Here is a 23,008-nt window from a genome sequence, read left to right as displayed (position 1 = left end):
AAGGTCAAGGCACAATAAGAGAATCGCTCTCTCGGCCGGAAATGTCCGCTCTCCGTGGTTCCCAGAGCCACAACGTCCGTGCCGAACTTCTCCACTTTCTCGAACTCTTGGGAGAGCCTGCGTGTCCCGGTGTCCCAGTAGGAATCTGTGATTGAAGCAGGTGAAGGTGGCATATCATCAGTATCCCGGATCTGGCTTCCTTGGTGTAGCACTCGAGATAGCTGTATGATGAGGTAGTCTGGAATGCACGCGTCTCCAAGGTAGGGGACAACGTCAATCTCAAGGGCGGCGATCAATGCCAGGTCGAAGTTTTCCTCAGTCTCCTGCATGTCTAAGGGGAAGCTGTCGGCGGCCGAACTGCGTTGCGATCAGGAAACGGCGCTGCGGAGAAGTACGTAGAATGGGTGTCACACTTACCAGTCGGCCAAAATCCCTCCACGAAATGTCTCGATGATCTGGCGCCAGATGCCTTCTTGCTGAGCGTCGGGAACATCTAGATTGAGAATCAGCAGAGTCAGCAGACAATCAGTGCGGGGGAATATCTATTCACCTTCTCCGAACTCGCGTAGCTGCGGACCACACTCTTTGACAATGCGGAGGAAATTGTTCGTAGCAGTCTTCCACAGAGGAGGATCTTTTCCAAACTTCGACGGCGCTGGGCACTCATACTTCAACTTGATTGGAATCGCATATGCCTGGTCCAAAGTCTATATGAGTGTATTCCTACGAGCTGGAACGTGGTACATACCGAATAAATCCGCTCCACTGTGCCATCTAAGTATATCGCGCTTTGGCCTTTGAAGCGTAAGAAGAGCTCTACCAGTACGGGCATAATCTTCTTCGAGAGCGCAATATATGTGACACGCCCGGCATTTGATCTCGATGGCGTTGCAGAGACAACGGAAGAGCGCGACGGCATGTCGAAAGCTGCCAAGAAAGGTAGAGTTGCGTACTCGGATAGATCTCGCAGTACCAGTGATGGTGCACCCGGAGATGACAAGTCAACGCCGTCGATCGCTTGCATCACAGTTGCCTGACAGATGTCAGAGTCGTCCTGAACAGGTCGAATTCACATCATCCTACCTGAACGGGACTGAGAGCGTCAATATCTGGTCTGTAGTCGGTTGAGTTCTGGTATGTCAAAACACCTAGAACGAGATCATTTAGACAAGGATGAGTATCATCAAGTTCACATACCTTTCAAGATGGACATGAGACGTTCGAGTCGTTCAAGGGACCATTCGTGTCTTTCGACATTACGCCCGACAGATCTGGTACTGCGAATGACGTCTACGAACGCCATCAAGCTTTCCTGTGTGAAAGGATTCGAATGAAGTCTTGTTTGTTGACCAGAGCCACCCGTCGCGATCATTGCACCCATATCGTCACAGGCATGCCACACTGTGGCCAATGCATCCTTGGTCTTCCCGACCAACTCGCCCTCGCCGGTGGCGAGCGCGTTGATCGACTTATCCAGGCAGCGAAGAGCAGTGGCGGTAACCATCCGGTTGTCATTGCGCCATGAAGACTGTATATGGCCCACGAAGACATCCCACGCCCTAGAGAAACTCTCCAAAGGCATGAGCTTGGTTAAGAGGAACTCGTGGAAGATCGAGCCGATCGATTGCAATGCGAGAATCTTCGACTCATCCCACTGTAGATCAGCAGGATCCGCGGTCGAGTCTTCTTCATCAGATCAGCGATCGCCTGCTGAGCAGCGACAGTGATCGAATCCAAGAGAGGGAAGGTGATCTTCCATTACACTCGTCCAGTCCCCAGCTGGTGTCGTGCCATAAAGCTGCCGGTGCGGAATAAGGTTTGTATCGGCACCAACTCGCACCTCTGGCCGAGCGTCTGTGCAGAGGCGAGCACCTCGACCAAGAGGAACATCCACAGCGCGCTGAACTCGTGCTCCGTCTCCGCATCCTTGCGTTTCGCCTGGATGGAGTCTGACACGCCCCAGAGAAGGCTCTCGGCTGCTGTGAGAGCAATGTTTGTATCCGCCTGGCGCCCGAACTTCCCTAGTGTGCTGATACACAGACGGAGATGCTCGGGCGACAAGGAACCAGAGAATCACAAACCAAAGTCAAGGACTGGAAGGCGATCTTCACTAGTGAGTTGTGCCCCTTGTCGTTCGTGTAACCAAGAGGTGCGGGTTTACGCCGCGGAGTCTCCGGGACAGCAGTAGTGGGTGTCGATAGCGAGTCCGTGGTGGCAGACGAGGCAAGGTCGTCGGAGTGCATACGCTACTCAACATCTCGAAGATGGTCTCCCACCCAATTACGAGGGTATGTCCGGAAGCCTGCAGAATCTGGTGAAGGCGTTTCGAAGCCCATGCGCCGCACCTCAACAGTGGTGCTGTTAGTGGCCATACTATCCGGTATGACCTGTCGAGCAAGAACGTCAAGGACACGTCTCTGCACTTTAGGCTGCAGGTCCCCGGTGGACGACAGATTACGCCGGCACCACGACGAGGATGTCATCGAGGATGCGCGCGCTTGGACTCTCACTGTAGAAGGCGCGAGTGCGTTTCGGATGACGATTAGCAAGTGCTCCGTGATGGGGTCCCATGCGACGTCGGGCGATCTATATATCAGCCGATGGATGTTGAGCATCGCTACGCCGCCGAGCTTGCTAATACCGAAGTCTCCAGACCGCTGTAATCACAGTATCAGCCTACATAGACACAAGCAAGAGAAAGCTACGCACAGGGGTCTTAGGCATGTGGATCCCACTGACTCTCCTGCGGTGGTGCTCTGCCTGTAATGTGAGGCCAGGGCTAGTAACCAGCTCGTCCAGTGATTCGGACTCTAAGGCGATCTCCTGCGCCTCTGACTGCATGCCGATCATGGCAGCGCTCAGCTTGCACAACGAGCTCACGAAGTGACGGAAAGCGCCGTCGTCCAAGTTCTTGGAGGCGTCAAACAGGCGTTGGATGGCATGCTGCATGCTCTCCGGGTCGAGGTCGGCCAAAAGGGGATGTCGCGCAGTTGTCTGTGGCTGTTGGCCAGCACCCTGGTTTGCCGCGGCGCCTGCTTGAGCTGCGGAGTGAGAGCTGCTGAGGGAGGACACGCGGCTCCCAGGTGCACTGCCCGTCCCCTGTAGAGTCCCACGTTTGCTCGCCGTCGGCTTGGTGCCCCGTACCGTCAGTACGTAGTCGGCGTTCTGCAGAGCCTCGAGGATGTTGAACCAACTTTCGCCGAGACTGCCCGCCAGGAAGAGTCCGCTCGTCACCAGCACCTTCAGACAAGCCATGTTCCTCTCCGACAGGCCAGGAGGCTGCACGGAGCCGCCAATCGTGATCCCCAGGTTCTCCGAGAGCGTGGTCGCGGCACTGCGCGGTGTCATCGGCTCCGTGTAGTGTCCAGCCGAGCCATGGTACGTATCCAGGCTCGAGATCACCCGCGGCGGGATCGCGAGCCGCGCGATGCTCGTGAAAAACGCGTCGCGCGGGGTCGCGAGGCCGAGCATGCCCGCGACGGTGGTGAGCGCCTGGTAACTCGCGAGCACCTCCACGAAGAGCTCGTCCGAGAGGTTCGTCGAGATGAGGAACGACAGTGCGGCGAGGAGCGCGGGCCACCCGCTCTCGACCATCGCGTGCACCGTCCGTAGCTGGTGCGTCGTCGGCTCGTCCGCGGGCAGCGCGGACAGGTCGAGCGCGGGCGGTGCGCGCACGACGGGCTCGCCCGCTGAGCGGGGCCGCTGGATCATGAGCGAGTTGTAGAGCGGCCCCGTGAAAGACGCGAAGCCCTCGCAGAGCGCGACCAGGCATTGGAGGCCGAGCAAATACACGTAGGACTCCGGGATGACGGGCGAGTCTGCCTTGTCGAGCTGGTCGATGCTGCCATGATGCATTGGTTGATATCCTGTTCACACGCGGGCCGCACTCACCATTGAAGTTTCATTGCTGAGCTGTGCAGGCTCAGTCCCGCCTCCGAGCCAATCATACTCAACCCGGCAGAGACGGTGGCACTGGCTGCGGTCGCCACCATGCCCGCGACACCTCCTACGTCGAGACCATACCCAGTCAAGTCTGAGCTCGAACCACTGCTCGTCGGGACGCCGACGCCGAACATCTGAGTGCAGACACCGAGCAGCGCCGGCTTCTCCGTGACGAGGCGCTTCAGTGCAGTGATCAACGACGTGAACACCTTCGAGCCGCCCTCCTCCGCGTCGTACCGTTCCCATACGTTTCGGATCAGTTCTGCGTCGCTGCAGAGTCTGTAGAAGTGTGAGCACGCGCTGCGCGACCGTTTTGTGGATACTTACCCGCGCATGATCTCCATGGCGAGCACCCGCATCCACAACGGACGTGACCCGTACGGATGTCCACTTTCTGCTGGGTCGGCATCTCCGTCTGACCCGACGATCTTGATGAGCAGCATCAAGAAGACCTCAGATTCGGTCTTCAACTCCCCTGAGAACTGCTTGAGTAGCAGGAAGACGACACGCGTCGCTCGCAGTGTTAGTGGGAAGCTTGGCCGGTCGGAGAGTGCCTTGAGTAACAGCGGGGAGAGGTGGTGACGTTGCAGAAGGAGTAGCTCGGGGTGCTATAGCCTAGGGGTCAGGCACTGTTCCGTGAAAGCATATCCTTACTTGCCTTGCGGAAGAGGTCGTGGTAGTTCGTGAGCACGCTCTCGATGAGTTCGAGTGCGAATGTCTTGCGGAGGACCTCCAGCTTGAGGAACCGCGGTCGTTCGGCGTTCGCCAGCAGACACAAGTCCTCGAACACTGCGTACGCGTCTCGCGCCGAGGGGCCCAGTGCCTTTGTCTCTCCGTTCGGCAGCGTGATGTCGACTAAAGTCTTGAGGTCAACTTCGTCCCGCCTGTCCTCGTCCACGACCTTGTCCACGATGAACATGACCAGCTGTCGCAGAGTCGCTGCTGCGGTCGACGATACAACCGCGATACGTGACTCCTGCAGCTTGAAGCAGAGCAGAAGGGCCTATCCGAGGTCATAAGTCAAATGACACAGGTGCCAGCAAGATGCGCCTACATCGCCGAGTAGCTGACCGTGGATGGCGGGAAAGTTGGTGATGAGCGACAACAGCGTCTGCAGTATCCGCAGCTGTATATCGACACCCTGGTTCATGCAGTCGCCCATTGTGCTGATGATGACGGGAACGGCGGACTGTGGTACAGCCTTCAGAGCGATGAGGCGCTGAAGGGAGCCGAGGGATATCATGACCACTTTCGCGTTCTTGGTCGCGCAGCCCATGAAGACGGGGCGTAGGAGGTCGTCCGATTGCGGTCCATCTACAAGCCAACAGTGAGACAAACGCGACTAGTTTCAGAGTGCAGTCCGTTACCTCGAGCTAGGTTAGCTGTGGCTTGCTCCGGAGAGGAGCGCAGTATGGCCAGGGACTTCTCCGCGGCCTATGCTCTCATGTTAGTATACACGCGTGCTACGTGACATTGCGGTAGTATCAGCACCTCGCGGACATCAGGATGCTTTCTACGCGTTTCGCTGGAAAGAGACTGAGAGGAGATCAACTTCAGGACACACACAGCCTATGTATTCCGCACCTGGAGTTCCGTAACCAGAAATGCCAACGAGCTCATGTGGGATAGAAGTTGTATCACTTCCTCCTAGAATTCTTGCCAGAGCCAAGCGCACCAGGGTCAAGGATAACGCGACAAGCTGCACGAACACGAAGAGGACGAGGAGAACGAGGACTTACAGCCTGAGCTTGGCTTGAGCCGCAGTGGCAATGAGCGTCAGTGCGGATCTGGCCGGGATCTCGGCGACCCAGTAGTCGGCCAGTCAAACTCAATTGAGTCGTACACATTGCTACGGTAGAGGCCGTTTACGAGCCCAAAGCTCTTCAATGTCACTGCTATAGATACAGTACAATGATTAAGATCTAATAGTAAGAGCAAGATTGAAGAATGATGTCCAGGATGAGTGTGCTTAGGTAATAATTACCAAATCGGGGACTCATCCCTCGGATCCCCACTCCCAATGTACCCTGTAGCGGCCTACAGGTAGGTATACACAAGTATGAGATGTCAAAGTACACGAAAGATATGTTTTCATGGCCATGGAAAGAGTAACAGCTGTTCAATAGCTTGCCTTTTTGAGACCCAGGTTGGCCGGGATCGTGGATTCGTGGCCCGATCCAATGCCGAGATTTTGGCCCGATTTAGAGTGCCGCCCTGATCGGTCTCCAAATTCCTGCATTTAGACGCACGTGGGCCCCGACTGCCAGTGCTCCTCCGCCACAACTTCACTCTGAGTGCTGAGACACCTGAGCTACAGCCTACATAGACTCCACAACATTGCACTTTATCATATACTCGCAGTGCTTTTGCCATATCCTGTCAGCGGCGCAGCCCTAACTGCGCTACGTTGTCGTTGGATTAGACTGACCTAGAAAGGCTTGCAGTGGAAGGACTGGCCTGTCTTTAGCCCCGAACAGACTCTTGGGAAGTCGCAACGCAGCTCGAACATCACTGCCCATGAGCGACATCAACGTCACAGATGGCCCTCCTCACGCCAGCGGTAGCGGACTCAAGCTCGTTCTCCCGTCTCTCAAGTCCGTGCAAGCTCTCAAGGGTCAGAAACGAAAGAAGAGCATCGGTTTCGTCCAGGATGAGCCGAAACCCAAGAACCCGAGACCCATCAAGCTCAAGCCGCTGAAAGAGGTGCTTTCGAAGCTGATTGTGCAGATAAAGAAGTCAGTACTATACATCGCACGGACGGCACAGAGACTAACGCCTGCTTCGTCAGGAAAGACGACTACGCTTTCTTCTTGCAACCTGTCGATACCACGAAGGTACTTGGCTATGCGGACCTTATCAAGCGTCCCATGGACCTCGGCACGATGACCACAAAGGTCGAGAAGGGGAGGTATCGGTCGCTGGAGGAGTTCGCCGTGCGTCCTTGCCTCATACCCGCCTGATACTCTCTGACGCCCTCTTCAGGATGACCTGAGGCTAGTCACAGCGAACGCAAAGGCATTTAATCCTCCAGGCACCATCTACCACACGGAGGCCGACCGCATCGAGGCCTGGGGACTCGACCACATCTCGAAGGCCGCCGGGACTGTGATCGAGTACGAGACTGACTGGAACATTGACGTCGAACGGGACAACGAGCCTGAGGATGGAGAGAGGGACCAGGAGCGCGCAGGGGACGGGGAGAAGGGCACACCGATGGATGTGGACGACGGAGGATCGGTCGTCAGTGCGCAGACGCCGGTAAACATGCAGTCCGGCAAGCGGAGGGCGGGTGCGAACGCGAAGAAACCGCCGGGTGCGCTTTCGGAGAGCCTGGAAGCAGACGGGGGACTGCCTGGCGCGAAGGATGGGCTCGGCGCCTTCCCGCCAGGATCAGACTGGGCAGAGCTGATGCTCGCGCTGAAGCTGAAAGGTGTGTCGCCTTGGAATCGCTCGCTGTACGATGCTCATGATATACAGGCAAGCGATACCGGACGAAGAAGGAACGTCTGCGAATGGAGCGAGGTGGCCCTCCATACAGAGCAGATGGTAGCCTGGACTACACCGAACTCGAGGATCCGTTCTCCGTCCTCCAAGTTCTCGTTCCAGACCCCCCTGCGCGCCCGCTTCTCACGCCTCTCTACCCTCCTGCTCCATCCGCCGAACAGCCCACTCAACCCAATCAGCCATCCACTTCCACACTCCCGCCATTCCCCACGCCCGTCACCGTACCTACGTCCCCGGCGGCACCTGAACCCAGCATTCCTTCCTTGAACGCTTCATCGACTCCAACAAAAAAGCGGAAACGTCGTCATTGGACGATCGTGCGCAACGCACCTTCTCGACGGGCCAAGGAGCGCGAGGACGAAGACGAAGAAGAACCGCCTTGGAAGGCCCCACGGATACCCTCCGCGAGTGACTATGGCTCGTTCGCCGAGCTCCAGAACATCTTGGCCACTGAAGGCGCCGCAGCCAACGTGAACGACCTCGGCTCAGAGCGGAGGCTATTGGAGGCCATACGCACGAGCGTCGAGGGCGCGAGCGCACGGAACAAGGGCAAAGACGTAGACCGGGGGCAGTCCAGCGCAGCAGACGACGACGACAATGCGTACTGGAGAACCCACGGCGACCCGGCACACGAGTATATTCGCGACGTCGTCTACGGCGGCGTGGACGGGTACGCCTACGCGCGGAGCATCGCGCAGTTCGTCCACCTCGATGAGCCGCTCGAAGACACATCCGGGCCGCCCACATACGACGCGCTCGGCATGCCCCTCGCGCACTACGTCTCGCAGCACGTCCTCGACCTCCTCACAGGCGGGCTCCACAGCGTCCTCGCGGACGCCTTCAGCGCGCTGCACGACCCCGTCCACCAAGCGCACGCCCCCGAGCGCGTGCGCGCCCAGATCGCGCTCTCCCTCCAGACGTTCCCCTCCGCCGCCCGTGCACTTGCAGCGCTCTCCGCGCGGCTCGACATGACCCCACTCGTGCACGAGCCAGACGAACTTTATAGCGTCGAGGCGCACTGGGCGGGCAATGTGTACCGCGAGGAGAAGCGCCGTAGGGAGGAGGAGGAGCAGGCGCGGGGCGACGCTGCGGCGTTCTTGCGGTTCGCGATCGAGCAACACCAGGAGGCGCAGGCGCAGACACAGGGGCAGGGGCAAAGTGCTAGCGGGGATACGGCGAAGGCGGGCGCTGCGCAGGAGGACCCGGAGGTGTTGCAGTATGTGCTGGGGCTCGTGGCGGATACGATCGAGGGGATGATCAACGCCAGGACGGGAGTGACCGCTGGAGATGGGGATAGAAGTGAGGCGGACATGAAGGACGCGACTATGCATTCTCCGCAACCCTCGGGTGACGATGCCCGGGCAGTCTCATCGGGGATCGACGTCGATGTCGACATCGACATGGAGCCCAAGGACGAGCCTTCACCATCTCCTAAAGTTGAAGCTGATCAGAGCGCGTCGCTTGCACCCGCGCAGAAGAAAGAAGAGAGATCGTCGCAGTCTGCCCCTTCATCCCCTGCACAACCCGACGCGCCATACCAAGCCACTGCGCCGCAGGCGTTCCCCATTCCAAAGGTCGAAGTCGCCGCCGCAGAGGACCCTGCAATGCGAGCTCTTCGTATGAACCTGCTCGGTCTTGCCAAGCGTGCACCCCTACAGGCCATCGCGCCCCTGCCCGCTGCTTTGGTGCCTGAGAATCTGAGGAGTGTAGTTCCCTTGCTTCCAACATGATTTTATCTCATGTCCTTTGATGAAAACATGGCGAGGAAACAAAGGTCTGTACGCTTTATATTGTGGCCCGGCACAACTAGCACACGTATGATGCATTTAACAGACGATGGAAGACAGTATATACTTATGTCGCTGTAGGTGTCTATGTAGGTCGACTCTACGAGTAAGAATGTGATATGCATCGCATTAATTCACTGTCTTCAACACCGCTGCCAATAGCCACATCGCTCACGGGGTCATCGAAAGTCAATGTGTCGGTCCAGAGGCTCTAGTCATCCAGCGGGTGTTCGGCGACGTTGTGAAGGGACGGAAGCCCTCATCAAGTTTTTAATGGCAGTCCACCTCGCCTCGAACTGAATACCAAAATCCCTTCCATGTCATTCAGGATCGGGTAAATTTCGCTGCAGTAGGTCGGAACAGACAACATTTGGGTGGGAGTGAGCTTTGTGCCAAACCGTGACTCGGGTGTTCTTGACAATGTCAACTCTTCTACACAACTAAGCGCTGTGGCGCACGCAGCATATTCAAACCCAGCGGCCGACGTTTATAGTCTATACAGCAGCGAGTGCCACGTCGACACCCAACAGTCTTGCGGAGCTTTCAGCGACTGAAGATGGAGAACATTGAGTACCCAACAATCGATGCCCCCGGGACAACGCGCGACGATCTGCCTTTCGCGTATCAGCTGCGACACCCCCCTAGCATGACGGAGGTATGTGACCAGATGCGCTTTAAGAAGGATTATGACATTCACGGGATTCCAAAATCTACAGGACGAACTCCTAGACGAAGTCAGGCATAGTTTGCCGTTGGACAAGCTTCCGCGAACCCTCATTCCTAACGCGCAATTACGCTGGCGGCCACCAACCATGCACTACGGATTTGACACAACGGAAGCAGTGGTGGAGGAATACGCCAAAGCACACAATCTGTCCTTTTACTATCCGAAAGAAGAGCCATCCGACTCGCTCCCTTCCGCCGCGGCGTCGGGCGACGGAGCTGAACCCTCCTCCGATTCTACAGGAGGCGGCGTCGGAGCCTACAGCCCCAGCCGTACTTTCTACGCAGTCATGCGGGCCGTGGCCGATGAGTCGCAGATGCGCGATGCGCGATTCATAGAGAATGCCCAAATTGCCTCGTGTCTGAACTCGGCGTCCGACCCCAGCGGTAGGGGAAATCGTTACGTTGCGTCTCTCTACACAAACTACGACCTCTTTTCGGATGAGATCTTCCCGTTGCCCAGAACAGAGGAGATCGAGAAGATGCGTAATATCCTGCGATCAACGCTACCGACCGGATGGTACCTCGAGGCCCGTAGCTGGCGATGGCAGTAGTCCTAGTTGAATAGCTACGTTTGTCGTTCTGATCTTCGGAACAGTGAACAGGATATGTAATGGATGGCATCTCAGAGCTAGCGTAACGTCGCTCGTTTCCAGTCATAAGTCTGCTGTGCTTGATACCTGTGTCTTGTAAGGATCACCCGGGGCACATTGGATGGAGAGCAGAGGACAAGAGAGAGGATTACGGGACTTGGTCAGTGCGGTCCGAGGAGAAAGGCGTGACACGCACCTCGTAGTAGAACCCGCCCTTCGAGTCGGGGTAGTCGAAGAACTACGAGTAAGCCTCTCCGTGCCAAAAGTCCATGTTCGCGATTTCGAAGTTGGACCAGACTACAATCCGAACAGCACACGTAGATGTTCGGACCATCCAATTTCGGCCAGGCACAAGGATGTGGCGTGGCATGACAGGGCGGGGGCGAGAATGCCAACAATACAATGCGGGAAGAACAGCATCTGTCAGTAACTTCCCCCGGCACCGAGACATAAGAAGCACGCACAGTGGCACAGGTTATACGTCGCCCCACCATCCTCGCTCATGTAGTTCATGGCATTGTTCTCTTTCACGTCTGGCAGCCCCACGAACTCCTTGACCGTTGCCCACAGTGTGGGGATAGTCGCCAAGTACTCGTACATCGTGATCGTGAATGCGTACACCTTGTTGTGGTCTTCCATGTACCGGAACGGATCAAAGCTGACGTCGCATCTGAAGTGCACGTCTGGCTCGACGCGCCAGTACCACTTGAATTGCTGCAGGAGAGGATGGCGATAGAAGAAGCCGGAGTTAAAGCGACACATGTTCCTGTAGGACAAGTGGGACCGCATCCAGTGAGCCGTCATTTGGTGTGAAGGCGAAGAGGAAGTGAGGAAGGAGGGTGTATGATCTGACGAACTTGAAGATGAAGTGCGCATCTGTCGAACGTATAGCTGCTTGGTGCTGCTGCCATGTCTTGGCGTAACTTATACTTTGCTTTCCTCTCCATGTTTCGTTTGCTTTGCATCGTCTCGCGGCGACGGTGAGACTGATACATACATACAAGCTTGCAACATGTACATATCATGCATGACATCTGGTTACGACGCAGGACCGTTTCCCGTAAGTTGCTCGGTTGAACGATGGTGTTCAGCCCCAGGACGAACGAATGACAATTGATGGCACATCGATGGCTTCAAGAGATGAGCTCTGTTATGCTACATGATGCGAGTTGACGGAGTGAGTAGGTTTGAGACGGTGTTCAGACTGGCGTACTAACTGGTGTTACTCAGGCCTGACTACGAGAAGGTAGATCTCAGTCTCGTAATACCCTTCACATGGAGGTGCTTTCATTGATTCTGAAGCTAGGAAGGCGACTCACGCGTCGCGTTGAACTGTAAGTATGTCGCCCCCAGATTCTAGGCTGTGCCACGAGCGCGACGCGCGTCACGACCTCTCGCGGTGGACTTATCTGCCATGTCACGCCCATGCCATGTTGACGGCGTTGTTTTTCAGGATAATATTGGTAGGCCTTTGGCATCGGCATATAGGCCTCCCCGGAAGCAAAGTAGGAACCCGACGGTGCCCACGACACGTAATACAGTGAATTAGGACTATGAGGTTGATCTTGATTTTCTTGGCACTCGCACTTTTACACCCGCACCACTTCTTCATCTCGAATCAAAACGCAGTGGGACTTTATGCCGAACACCTCGCAGTTAATGCAGCTTACCGTCCGAGTTGTTGTAGGAAGCCCCACTGTACATATTCAGAATATTTCATTGTCACCTTCCCGCACCGACCTCACGGTTCTCACCTACCCTGTCCACGGCTTATACATCGCCAATCGCAGACTGTCCCATGCACTCCCTTGTACTTACATCATGTGTACTATGATGTTACTAGTTGAACGTCTTGAAGGCTCGAAGTCAGTAGAGCAAATTTATTCAGTGGATACCAAAATGGAGATCTGGAAGTCACGCAGGCCTCGTGGCGAAGGCTCTTTACCTTCAGCTACAACATATGTAGTCCCGAGCCTACACGTACACCAGCGCGAGCACCACAACAGACATCTTATGCCGCGCGCGAGCCTTGGAAAGCAAGTGCCTGCATGAACATCCGCACGGGCGCCTAATCTCGAACTCGCCGAAAACGCATTTCTGGCAGAGCTGACAACCCTCCTAGCCCCGAGCAGCATATCCAGACAACTGAAGTGGTCATTTTTTATTGAATATGTACAGAAGGAGCAAGAAAAGAGGGCTCGCCTGCGTTGCACCTCATGCGTGCAAGACCGCATACCCGATAAGGAAGGCGCCAGATCACGACATGGGAGATCGGAATCACGATCTGTCACGTCCGTGACAGATAACGAGGTTGTTCCCTTTTGGTTTCCATAATTCCTCTTCACAACTAAGCGCCGTGGCCACGCAGCATATATAAACCCCTACGAGCGGCCGACGTCTACAGTCTATACAGCAGCCAGTGCCACGTCGACACCCAACAGTCTTGCGAAGCTTCCAGCAACTTAAAGATGGAGAACATCGAGTACCCAACAATCGATGCCCCGGGACAACGCGCAAGGATCTGCCTTTCGCTTATCAGCTGCAACGCCGTGACACCCCTAAGGTATGTGACCAGATGCACTTAAAGTAGGATTATGACATTGACAGAATTCCAAATTCTACAGAGAGAACTCCTAGACGAAGTCAGGGATAGCTTGCCATTGGACAAGCTTCCGCGAACCCTCATTCCTAACGCACACCTAGGCTGGCTGCCACCAAAAATGCACTACGGATTCGACACAACGGCAGCAGTGGTGTATGAATACGCCAAAGAACACAATCTGTCCTTTTATTATCCGAAAGAAGAGCCATCCGAGTCGCTCCCTTCCGCCGCGGCGTCGGGCGACGGAGATTCGGATGGTAGCAATCACAACCTGGGAGGTGAACCCTCCTACGAGTCTACAGGAGGCGGCGTCGGAGCCTACAGCGTCAGCCGTACTTTCTACGCAGTCATGAAGGCCGTGGCCGAGGAGCTGCAGATAGACGGTATCGAAACAGATGATACCAAATTGGTTTTGTGTCTCAACTCGGCGTCCGACCTCAGCAGTGGTGGAAATCGTTACGTTGTGTCTTTCTACACAAACCACGATCTCATTCCGGGAAAGGTGGATGCGTTGCCCAGAGCAGAGGAGATCGAGAAGATGCGTGATATCCTGGGATCAACGCTACCGACCGGATGGTACCTCTCTGCCAGTCGCTGGCGATGGGAGTGGTAGAAAACACCTACGTTTGTCGTTCTGATCTGCGGTATAGAGTACTGTTCGCGCTGCAAAGATTTGTTATTATGTTGTGTACATCACCAACTCTCAGAATGTCGGTATCATACCATGTACACCTCACTATCCACGGGCGACTTTCATGACTTGCATAAGCTCCACGAATAAATAATCTCGCAACGCGCAAGCACGGGTCTCACCGCCATCGGTGGCGACACTTCGAGTGATATCTGTGTCTTGTAAAGATCACCAACCGAAGTGTCAAACCACTGATCTTCGAGTAACATCGTAGTAATTGTATTGCGCGTCGTTCGGGCACCGTCGGGTTCCTACTTTGCTTCCGGGGAGGCCTATATGCCGATGCCAAAGGCTCACCCATATTATCAACATATCATCCTGAAAATCCAACGCCGTCAACATAGCATGGGCGTGACATGGCAGATAAGTCCACCGCGAGAGGTCGTGACGCGCGTCGCGCTCGTGGCACAGCCTAGAATCTGGGGCGACATACTTACAGTTCAACGCGACGCGTGAGTCGCCTTCCTAGCTTCAGAATCAATGAAAGCACCTCCATGTGAAGGGTATACGAGACTGAGATCTACCTTCTCGTAGTCAGGCCTGAGTAACACCAGTTAGTACGCCAGTCTGAACACCGTCTCAAACCTACTCACTCCGTCAACTCGCATCATGTAGCATAACAGAGCTCACATTCCTGAAGCAATCGCGCCATCAATTGTCATTCGTTCGCCTGGGGCTGAACACCATCGTTCAACCGGGCAACTTACGGGAAACGGTTCTGCGTCGTAACCGGATGTCATGCATGATATGTACATGTTGCAAGCTTGTATGTATGTATCAGTCTCACCGTCGCCGCGAGACGATGCAAAGCAAACGAAACATGGAGAGGAAAGCAAAGTATAAGTTACGCCAAGACATGGCAGCAGCACCAAGCAGCTATACGTTCGACAAATGCGCACTTCATCCTCAAGTTCATCAGATCATACACCCTCCTTCCTCACTTCCTCTTCGCCTTCACACCGGATGACGGCTCACTGGATCCGGTCCCACTGCCGCATGCAGCTGTACCCGTCATAGTCGAAGCTCCTGCTCACGTCGCAGTCGCACCGGCCACGCTCCCATGCCCCGGGCCCCCGCGGGCAGTGCATGTACGGATTGTGCTCGTACCCGATGTCGTCGAAGAACTGGATCTGGTCCTTCGACGCGAATAGCCCCGCCGCGATCGAGTGCACCGGTGCGTCGCCCCAGCGCTGCAGAACGGGACCGCATGGTCATCGGGGCACATTGAATGGAGAGCGGAGGACAAGATAGGATTACGGGACTTGGTCAGCGGGGTCCGAGGAGAAAGGCGTGACGCGCACCTCGTAGTAGAACCCGCCCTTCGAGTCGAGGTAGTCGAAGAACTGCGAGTAGGCCTCTCCGCGCCAGAAGTCCATGTTCGCGATCTCGAAGTTGGACCAGACTACATTCCGAACAGCGCGCATAGATGTTCGGACCACAATCGGCCAGGAACAAAAATGTGGCGTGGTATGACAGGGCGGGGGCGAAGGTGTCAATAATACAGCATCTGTCAGTAACTCTCCCCGGCACCGAGACGTAAGAAGCACGCACAGTGGCAAAGGTTATACGTCGCCCCACCATCCTCACTCATGTAGTTCATGGCATTGTTCTCTTTCACGTACTCCGGGTGCAGCCCCACGAACTCCTTGACCGTTGCCCACAGTGTGGGGATAGTCGCCAAGTACTCGTACATCGTGATCGTGAATGCGTACACCTTGTTGTGGTCTTCCATGTACCGGAACGGATCAAAGCTGACGTCGCATCTGAAGTGCACGTCTGGCTCGACGCGCCAGTACCACTTGAACTGCTGCAGGAGGGGATGGCGGTAGAAGAAGCCGGAGTTAAAGCGGCACATGTTCCTGTAGGACAAACTACCGCCATAGATGATGTTGTCGTCGACCATCTTTTGCCGTGCTGCGCTTGCGCGGTCCTCGTCGATCCATGCAGGCTGGTACCAGTGCTCGCGGGGGATCGTCCCGAAGTACACAGGCCCCGAAATGACGTTCGAGACTCGTCTGCGTGATCGTACCGAATGTCAGCCGCTGCGTGCAGCATAGCCGTCGGGGAACGCACCGTTTGAACTCGCTGTCAAACTCGACCTCATTCAGGAATACCCATGGGTACTGATACCTGTGGTTGAACCTGTCCTCCAACTCACGCACGCTCCGTACTGCACCCTCCGCGTCGCTGTTCCTCGCGAGCATCAGAATCGTAGCGTTTGCACGTATGCTCGAATTGTGTGCAGGGGTTGGGGGGAGCTCGGAGTCGTAGTATGTATCCGGGATCGCCGGCGGTGCCGCAGAGGTTGACCATGAGAAGCCGCCCGTCAAGGAAGAGATGGAGGTTGCGCGGCCATACGGTTCATGAGTGAAGGTGAGGATAGAGTGGATGCCGAACTGTGGATGTGCTGCTCAGTATGCACGAACGTGGAAAAATGAAAACACCGACGAGAATGAAGAGGACGAGCAACACGTAGCGCGCCGTCGGCGTCAGCTTTATTTGCGCCATCGCACAAATACGTCTCCTCCGGGGTCGTCACAAGCAGGAGGAGGAGCCAGCGAAGAAGAGAAGTCGTGCCCGTAGAGCCTTGACAGTGCTCGGGCGTCGTGATCAGAATGCTGTCCGGGGCAAGAGGGCTGTGTTGGCATTTAGACGACGAGGCTCGGCGAGAGGCGAACGCAGCCCGGCGCCCCGCAGCATCGAGGCGCCGACGCACGGCACGCGGTCCATCCCCAAGGTGATTGCATCATCGGCGGCGTCATTGGCCCGTCTCGAACGCCAAGCACAATTGCCGTTTTGGGCATCCCGACGCGCTCGGTCACAGGCGTGACGCGTCGGCCCCGAGAAGCAACTGCTGGAACGTTAATGGACTCTTACCGTAACCTTGAGGGATAGTCCTTACTCTCTGTGTTCTGAGGCGCCACATAGCAGTAGCCAGCACCGCGACAAGACATCCAGTCACGAGCGAGACGCGCCATGCGCCCGACGTCGCCCACGCAGTCTGCTTTGACGGAGCAACAACGGCGCAGTGGTGGTAAGAAGACAAGGAGGAGGGGGGTGTCGAGACTGGGGTGCTCTTATATACACGGCGGGGCGCATAAAGCGAGGCGGTGAGTGACGCATTAATGACAGGTTTTGACTTTCGCCCCCCACGTCGGCGGCGGGCACGTACGACGAAAGCGGAAGGCGCGCTGCCTTTTGCGGAAGGTGACGTCGGCTTGCGTCGACATACATGGCAGCGGTGACGTCACGCAAGGCACGTTGTTATTAAATAGCAACATACTAGGGCCGTTGACGTGTTCAAACAATCCTAGCAGCTCGATCGCTGGGGGCGCCATATATGTACGTGCTCTCGGAACAGGTGTTACACGCCGCAAGGGAAATTGTGATTTGCTCGGGCAGAAAATACTTCGAAAGTGGAAAAAAATCCCCATAATTTTCCCGCGAGACATCTTGGAAAGCCGTCGAGGGATGCGCCTCATCGGTCAGAAGACTTTGAAGCCTTTTTTGGCTGGAAATTATGCCCTATGGCCCACCGTGACTTTCTTTGCCTGCGAAGGTATGTGAAACAACATCCACTTCACCGCACCTCTGACTCGGATCTGCGGAGGAAATGATGGTTTCTCTGCAGTAAATCCGCCTCTAGGTATATTGAAAGCGGTGCAACCGTCAAATGCGACGTGTGGCAAGTCATTCAAGACTACTTGCGCGTGTGGACGAAGGTAAGATTACAATGGCCTTAGGCAACGCACAATTGACGTCTGCGATCGCATTTTCGACTCACAGACACCGGGCCTCCTTCCCTCTTACACTGTCTGGGCACGAGACAATCTTACCATTCTCAGCTCTCTCAGGTTATCGAGCTGACGAGTGCGCGCTCAGTGCCAGACCATACGGAGCAAACACACGGTTACAGCCGGAATGCGGTAAGCTTCAAGTTGTCTTCTATTGTTCGTCGAAATGTAGGCGTCGCTGCTACCACCGCGTCCCCGTCGCTGCCGCACCCTCGTAATCAGCATGCGTCGAGGCTTTTTACTAAACAAGTCTCTCAGCGACGAGGGCAAGTCTGGCCGTCAGCCAGTGTCATCTGCCTCGAAGCCGCTGAACAAGGAGACTGAGCGCGGAGTCCACGGCGAGGCACGCGAGCCTCGAGCCACCGCAGAAGTCGCTCGGGTCCCCATCCCCGCGATTCACATCCCGGCCATACCACACCATGAACTTATAGCCGCCGCGCTCACACTCGGTACGCAGATCACCCTCCACGTTGTCCATCTCCCTCTTCCTCCCTCAGATCTTGCTTACGCCGAGCATACTACCACCTGCATCCTCCTCTCCGGCCAAGCCCCCCAGATTCTCGCATCACCGGGCTTTCCACGGGATCCGGCGCGTCCACGTCATGCGCACCTCTACGACATCCGCCCGGTCCCTGCGCTACCAGCACCGGAACAAATCAACACAGAAGTGGAGCTAGGGCTCTTCGCTACCTCCTCCCTGGAGCCAGGCGACCTCATCCTGAGCGAACGACCGCTCCTCCTCACCCTACGCGCACTCCCCGCGGGCTCCGCGCCCGGCACGAGCGCGGATGACATCCTCGAGCGCGCGGCGGAAGCGATGCCCGCGCGAGAGCGGCGTGCCTTCCTCGCGCTCCGCAACTGCAAAACACACGGCGACCCCCGGCTCTCGCGCGCACGGGGCATCGTGGCTACGAACGCCCTCGGTATAGGTTCCCTCCCTGGGCACGCGGGCGACTGCGCGGTCGTGTGCGAGCGGACCTGCCGGGCGAACCACAGGTGCGCGTCTCCGGCCACTCGCTGTGTCTTCGCGACGGGCTGACAGGCAGGCCGCACGATCATCGGTACCCAGCTGCTCCCCGAACGCCGTCGCGCGCTGGGACCTCCCCTCGTTCTCGGTCGAGCTCCGCGCCCGGCGGCCGGTCCGCGCGGGCGAGGAACTGACGATCTCCTACCTCCCCGACTTGACCCTCCCCCGCGCAGCGCGCGTCGACCTCCTCCGCGCGTCCTACGCGTTCACCTGTGCGTGTACTGCGTGCGCCCTCTCGGGTGCCGCCCGCACGCGGAGCGACGCGCGCCGGGCGCTCCTTGCGCGACAGCGTTCGCTCGGGTACGACGACGCGCGGTTCGCGGGGTGGTTGAGGGAGGGTGCGGGCGAGCGGGTCGTCGCAGCGTGCGAAAGCGTGATGGCTCTGATCGACGAGGAGGGCTGTGTCGAGGATGGGGTGTGGGCCGTGGGCCTGCATTGGTTGTGCAGGGCGTATTGCGCGCTGGGGCGGGATGAGGAGGCGAGGGCGTGTGCGCGGCGCGCGACGGGGCTGGCGAGGGCGTTCACGGGAGGAGACGGTGGGTGGGCGAGGGTAGCGGAGGATCCGCGGATGACGGAGAACTGATATTGTCAGACTTTGTTGCGACGTCTGGAAGCGAGTGGGTATTGAGGCTGCTTGGAGACGTGAGCTCGAACGCCATATGTACCTATCTCGAGACGTATGCCAGCGTGGCTATGAGTATTTCGTCGGGGTGTGTGGAGGTTCTCGGCCTTCTACGGTGTCAACAGAAGTCATATGAACACCATGAACAGTACGTGAAGTTGTTGGGTAGAATCCTGGATGCGAGTGCTAAAGCTAAGGGGTGTAGGTGGCATCAGCGCGATAAAGGGCATCACACTGGCAGCATGGTAAATACTAGACACGGTTGGTTAAAACGCACATCGCCGTTCCAACCTGAACTTGTAGTAAGTATTGGCATTGTTCAATGTGATAGAAGCGTGTTAAAGGCTCCTATGAGTACTCAATTTTACTCACACAATGGCTGGTAGCTTGGCCAACGGCATGCACCCTCGATAGGGTTGGAGGTACGAAGACCTCCCGTATTGATACAGCCTTGGTAGTCTCATTGTGCCACAGGGCCCCTTGTTCAGCCACTTCAGTACTCAACAGCTACGGTAGAGCCAACCGTGGAGCGTTGAACTCGTCGGATGTTCTGGTCCACGTCGCGCTGCGGTATGCGATTGCGCCCAGTCATCAAGCCTGGAATGCCTTGCAACGCGCGAGGGGACAAGCTCCGACTTGACGCTGTGAACCCCTTTGCTGCGATGCCAGGCTCTGTGCATACTACAGTGTCTCTGAGCAACCACGTGCTCTCACGAGCACTCAACTCGGCAGCATACCAGCCACTCCTGCATGAGTCCAAAGTATGATATGTGATCATATGTCACGACGTCAAAGCAGAATGGTATGTCATTGAGTTGTGATACATGATGAAAGAAACACACGATGATTCGACTGGCGACACAACACTAGCAGGGACGGACGAAGCTGTATGCTGAATTTTGTAAGTCTCGATGAACTGACGAAGGTCCGAAGGTCTTACCTGTAAACAACCGGCTTCAAGAAATTTACCAACGCCCTGCCCATGGCGTCCACCTGTACTCCGAAGCATCCAAGTACCATTTGGGTGGCCCTTCGTTTTGCATTCGGAGTGCGTTGCGAAGCTTCTCGATCTCGTTCAAGAGCGGAAGATCGGTGCGATGAAGGTCGAAGTTGGTATAGAAAGAAACGATCGTCGACTCTCCGCGCTTCGTGGCGTTATGCGCCCCCACAGCGACTTTCAGCAAGTCAGTGGGGACTTTGGCCCCTGCCTCCTCGGCCATGACGCGCAGCGCGTTGTAAGAGGTTTCGGTGAGTATGATGTCGGTATCCTCACTCGCTTCCTCCACTTCTTCCTCGTCTTCGTCCTCGTCCTCATCGTCTTCGTTCTTCTCTGCTTCCTCGTCCTCGCGTTTCTGATATTCGTTCTCGTGGAAGGGATCTGCCTCGTTGACGCGACGAGCAGTCAGCCCTCGCTCCTCTGCAAAAATGAGGAGGCCGTCAACGTCAATAGGCCACGCATAGTGCATCACAGGAGGCTTCATGATGAGCTCGTGGCTGGGAACGAGGATCAGGGGAAGCCTCGGAAGGGGCTCGTCATCCATGATCTTCTTGATATCCTTCAATGTACCACCAGGTGAGTCTGTTGTTTAGGGCAAAGTCGAGCGTACACACCTTGTTTGTAAGCCAGCCATTCTCCGTCGGGAGGAGGGGTGGCGTCAATCCGTCGATTGTCAATTCGGAAGTGTCTACGGTATCGACCTTGATGCTCTGCATCATCGCGAGGTTATCACGGGATAGTTCTAGGATAGGTGGGCGGTCGTAGCGACCTCAGTCCTTATATGTGATGATCTGTTGGGAGACCGATAATCTCCATGGTCTGCGGCGGCGCCGGCGGCACTTCGCTATTCCATGCGTCTTCTTCATTCTCGCTTCTGCTGCGCTGTCTGTGATTGGTTGAACTCCGGACTGTTGTCTACGTTCTTCTGAAGTTTACCATTTTCGGGGGACAATAGCTTACTGACCCATTGTTAGTTGACCATCAGTGTGGTCACAGCCACACGGGACACAAACGACTGTTCAAATGTGGAAGAAGACCTCATGAAACCGGTGCACGGCTAATCTTCTCCCCCGTGGCCGCGGCCACGGACAATTCCGAGAAGACCACAGAGTGATCACGCTGTCTTGAATATAACGTATCGCACATCTGACATACATATCCCCCAACTTTCATCTTTCACGCCCCAAGCCGACAGGTCAGTCATGGCTAACTGGCCGTCCACGGTTGTCACTACTCGGCAAGCCGAGATGAAGTACATGAACAGGCTAGCTGAAGACTTCCCGAACCACGAGCTGGAATCCGACATGCACCCCTTCACGAACGCCGGCCTATCGTGGGCCTCCATGCAAAGCTGCGCAGGCAAGCCTTACACTATCAGGACGAACCCCCAGCTCACGATGAGCTTGCCACACAATTACAAAGAGGTCCCTGAGCCTACCAGTACGTTCGCGAATCTATGGCGCAGCTTAGTCTCAACCTGCTCACATGATTTTTCCCTTTTACAGACCGAAGGACGCGCAGTCAGAGCGTCCAGGATCAGGAACCAGAGGTGCCGCAGGCTCCGGACGATGCGACTGGATCAGACGTAGAAGATGATCTAGATGATGCCGTGCAAGTCGCGCTGATGATCTCGACGTCGAGCACAGGCACCTCGTCCTCACAAGCTCTGAGCGAGCTCACGGCGGAGCCCACGGCCACGAACCAGCACGGAGACTCCATCAGCGCGCATCTTACCTCTGGCGCGCAGACCGCCAATCAGCAGCTGCTCGACGACGAACTTGCAGAGCGCTATCGTCACATCACCATTAGCGGAGTCTCCTCGTTGCTCTCCTCACAGTCCACAGAGGCACCGTCCACGGCAAGGCGTACAAAGCAGCAAGACGAAGCACAGCGCAGGGCAAGAGATCCGCGGCGGACACCAGACTTCACTACTCGTATGACCTTTTTCGACCCCCACCCCGGTTATGATCGACCGCTGTTCCTACATGAATGCAAGCGCGTCGCCATCGAGGGCAAGAAAGACAAGGGGCCAGATGGGTACCATGCGCTCGAAATCGCGTTCGAGAACATGGTGAATCAAACTCTCCAGCAAGCTCAGTTCGCGTTTCACGAATATCCGGCGGAGACGGAGATCCACATTATGTGCCATGTAGGCCTTCACTTCCGGGTTCTCAAGTACGACGTGGATCACACACCAAAATTCGGTGATCCTCTGCCAGTCAACCAGTCGTTCTCAAGTGTTCCAGTATACACGAGTCCCATCTGGACCGTCCTGAACGCCGAGAATACCGATTTCCATACTCAATTCAAGATCCTGTGGACGAAAGTCAAGCACAGCAAAGAGGGTACGCTGGAATGAGTCTCTACGCAATCACATGGTTACATTGTATATAACTTTATCTCAACACTCTCGACACGATCCTGAGGCTGTACTAGTAGTGAATCGTCTGGAATGGAAATCGTCTTAGGCTATCCATGTTGTGAGCATGTGTCCGCCACATGCGCACCACATCATAAATGACAGCAGGTGTCAGAGTACGTTGATGAAGGAGCTTTGTGTTGGAGTGAGCGCATTGCCAACGTATGGTCGACCGAATTATTTCCAGTGATTCATTGCAAGTTGAAGGACTCGGGGGACTGGTTCGTTCAAGTTGTGAGTCAGTGACGTCGCCAGTATGCAAGCCACAGATCGGGCCCGTCGCGGGCCGAGGTTTCCCACAGTTCGA

The 23,008-nt window shown here is 56.1% G+C and overlaps 10 protein-coding genes across 10 annotated transcripts; 5 read left to right on the top strand and 5 right to left on the bottom strand.

Moving 5' to 3' along the window:
• Window positions 1-13: 13 nt before the first annotated feature.
• On the bottom strand, window positions 14-5,562 carry B0H18DRAFT_1123603 (uncharacterized protein; the record flags this gene model as incomplete). Its single annotated transcript, XM_048034712.1, has 18 exons — window positions 14-357; window positions 418-493; window positions 551-695; window positions 749-1,033; window positions 1,084-1,148; window positions 1,198-1,683; window positions 1,763-1,779; window positions 1,841-2,021; window positions 2,078-2,246; window positions 2,277-2,657; window positions 2,710-3,841; window positions 3,892-4,221; window positions 4,270-4,417; window positions 4,597-4,945; window positions 4,997-5,256; window positions 5,310-5,376; window positions 5,434-5,478; window positions 5,527-5,562. Coding segments are annotated over 18 exons (4,516 nt in total), but the record flags the coding sequence as incomplete, so codon positions are not given.
• Window positions 5,563-6,459: 897 nt separating this feature from the next.
• Window positions 6,460-9,176, top strand: B0H18DRAFT_958357 (uncharacterized protein; the record flags this gene model as incomplete). Its single annotated transcript, XM_048042684.1, has 4 exons — window positions 6,460-6,677; window positions 6,731-6,875; window positions 6,925-7,372; window positions 7,420-9,176. The coding sequence occupies 4 exons, from the start codon at window positions 6,460-6,462 to the stop codon at window positions 9,174-9,176; spliced, it is 2,568 nt and encodes an 855-aa protein (XP_047888386.1).
• A 613-nt stretch (window positions 9,177-9,789) lies between these two features.
• On the top strand, window positions 9,790-10,522 carry B0H18DRAFT_1214604 (uncharacterized protein; the record flags this gene model as incomplete). Its single annotated transcript, XM_048036587.1, has 2 exons — window positions 9,790-9,888; window positions 9,950-10,522. The coding sequence occupies 2 exons, from the start codon at window positions 9,790-9,792 to the stop codon at window positions 10,508-10,510; spliced, it is 660 nt and encodes a 219-aa protein (XP_047888385.1). The 3' UTR covers window positions 10,511-10,522.
• On the bottom strand, window positions 10,523-11,311 carry B0H18DRAFT_1107261 (glycosyl transferase; the record flags this gene model as incomplete). The annotated part of the gene is made up of 3 exons (XM_048032712.1): window positions 10,523-10,642; window positions 10,746-10,846; window positions 11,014-11,311. 2 exons carry the CDS (start codon window positions 11,309-11,311, stop codon window positions 10,788-10,790), a joined length of 357 nt encoding a protein of 118 aa, XP_047888384.1. The 3' UTR covers window positions 10,523-10,642; window positions 10,746-10,787.
• Window positions 11,312-13,089: 1,778 nt separating this feature from the next.
• B0H18DRAFT_1034482 (uncharacterized protein) lies at window positions 13,090-13,787 on the top strand. Its single transcript, XM_048030250.1, has one exon. The coding sequence runs from the start codon at window positions 13,144-13,146 to the stop codon at window positions 13,762-13,764; it is 621 nt and encodes a 206-aa protein (XP_047888383.1). The 5' UTR covers window positions 13,090-13,143; the 3' UTR covers window positions 13,765-13,787.
• Window positions 13,788-14,998: 1,211 nt separating this feature from the next.
• Window positions 14,999-16,481, bottom strand: B0H18DRAFT_1034478 (glycolipid 2-alpha-mannosyltransferase-domain-containing protein). The gene is made up of 4 exons (XM_048030249.1): window positions 16,291-16,481; window positions 15,916-16,238; window positions 15,394-15,857; window positions 14,999-15,244 (listed from the first exon to the last, which is right to left on the bottom strand). The coding sequence occupies exons 1-4, from the start codon at window positions 16,348-16,350 to the stop codon at window positions 15,096-15,098; spliced, it is 996 nt and encodes a 331-aa protein (XP_047888382.1). The 5' UTR covers window positions 16,351-16,481; the 3' UTR covers window positions 14,999-15,095.
• Window positions 16,482-17,667: 1,186 nt separating this feature from the next.
• On the top strand, window positions 17,668-19,499 carry B0H18DRAFT_35759 (uncharacterized protein). The gene is made up of 3 exons (XM_048037732.1): window positions 17,668-18,632; window positions 18,706-19,433; window positions 19,491-19,499. The coding sequence occupies exons 1-2, from the start codon at window positions 17,860-17,862 to the stop codon at window positions 19,244-19,246; spliced, it is 1,314 nt and encodes a 437-aa protein (XP_047888381.1). The 5' UTR covers window positions 17,668-17,859; the 3' UTR covers window positions 19,247-19,433; window positions 19,491-19,499.
• Window positions 19,500-19,655: 156 nt separating this feature from the next.
• B0H18DRAFT_1034440 (uncharacterized protein) lies at window positions 19,656-20,085 on the bottom strand. Its single transcript, XM_048030248.1, has one exon. The coding sequence runs from the start codon at window positions 20,061-20,063 to the stop codon at window positions 19,779-19,781; it is 285 nt and encodes a 94-aa protein (XP_047888380.1). The 5' UTR covers window positions 20,064-20,085; the 3' UTR covers window positions 19,656-19,778.
• On the bottom strand, window positions 20,074-21,029 carry B0H18DRAFT_1214599 (uncharacterized protein). Its single transcript, XM_048036586.1, has 3 exons — window positions 20,897-21,029; window positions 20,226-20,841; window positions 20,074-20,177 (listed from the first exon to the last, which is right to left on the bottom strand). Exons 1-2 carry the CDS (start codon window positions 20,999-21,001, stop codon window positions 20,251-20,253), a joined length of 696 nt encoding a protein of 231 aa, XP_047888379.1. The 5' UTR covers window positions 21,002-21,029; the 3' UTR covers window positions 20,074-20,177; window positions 20,226-20,250.
• Window positions 21,030-21,442: 413 nt separating this feature from the next.
• On the top strand, window positions 21,443-22,926 carry B0H18DRAFT_1034437 (uncharacterized protein). Its single transcript, XM_048030247.1, has 3 exons — window positions 21,443-21,722; window positions 21,788-22,729; window positions 22,790-22,926. The coding sequence occupies exons 1-2, from the start codon at window positions 21,485-21,487 to the stop codon at window positions 22,639-22,641; spliced, it is 1,092 nt and encodes a 363-aa protein (XP_047888378.1). The 5' UTR covers window positions 21,443-21,484; the 3' UTR covers window positions 22,642-22,729; window positions 22,790-22,926.
• Window positions 22,927-23,008: the final 82 nt, after the last annotated feature.

The sequence above is a fragment of the Fomitopsis serialis genome, assembly GCF_022376445.1.
Source record: "Fomitopsis serialis strain Sig1Antser10 chromosome Unknown B0H18scaffold_101, whole genome shotgun sequence".
Taxonomy (NCBI): Eukaryota; Fungi; Basidiomycota; class Agaricomycetes; order Polyporales; family Fomitopsidaceae; genus Fomitopsis; species Fomitopsis serialis.
Note: the sequence above shows the minus strand (reverse complement) of the source record. Positions and strands in the feature narration are given on the sequence as shown.

Bases quoted from the DNA above. Each gene is read 5' to 3' on its own strand.
- B0H18DRAFT_1034437 (XM_048030247.1), top strand. From the start codon at position 21,485: ATGGCTAACTGGCCGTCCACGGTTGTCACTACTCGGCAAGCCGAGATG. The intron at 21,723-21,787 runs GTACGTTCGCGA...TCCCTTTTACAG, and splicing joins AGAGGTCCCTGAGCCTACCA to ACCGAAGGACGCGCAGTCAG.
- B0H18DRAFT_1214599 (XM_048036586.1), bottom strand. From the start codon at position 21,001: ATGATGCAGAGCATCAAGGTCGATACCGTAGACACTTCCGAATTGACA. The intron at 20,842-20,896 runs GTGTGTACGCTC...GGTACATTGAAG, and splicing joins ATGGCTGGCTTACAAACAAG to GATATCAAGAAGATCATGGA.
- B0H18DRAFT_1034478 (XM_048030249.1), bottom strand. From the start codon at position 16,350: ATGGCGCAAATAAAGCTGACGCCGACGGCGCGCTACGTGTTGCTCGTC. The intron at 16,239-16,290 runs GTCGGTGTTTTC...GCACATCCACAG, and splicing joins TGCTCGTCCTCTTCATTCTC to TTCGGCATCCACTCTATCCT. The intron at 15,245-15,393 runs GTGCGTGCTTCT...TTCGGAATGTAG, and splicing joins GACGTATAACCTTTGCCACT to TCTGGTCCAACTTCGAGATC.
- B0H18DRAFT_1034440 (XM_048030248.1), bottom strand. From the start codon at position 20,063: ATGATCACATATCATACTTTGGACTCATGCAGGAGTGGCTGGTATGCT.
- B0H18DRAFT_35759 (XM_048037732.1), top strand. From the start codon at position 17,860: ATGCGTCGAGGCTTTTTACTAAACAAGTCTCTCAGCGACGAGGGCAAG. The intron at 18,633-18,705 runs GTGCGCGTCTCC...ATCGGTACCCAG, and splicing joins ACCTGCCGGGCGAACCACAG to CTGCTCCCCGAACGCCGTCG.
- B0H18DRAFT_1034482 (XM_048030250.1), top strand. From the start codon at position 13,144: ATGACATTGACAGAATTCCAAATTCTACAGAGAGAACTCCTAGACGAA.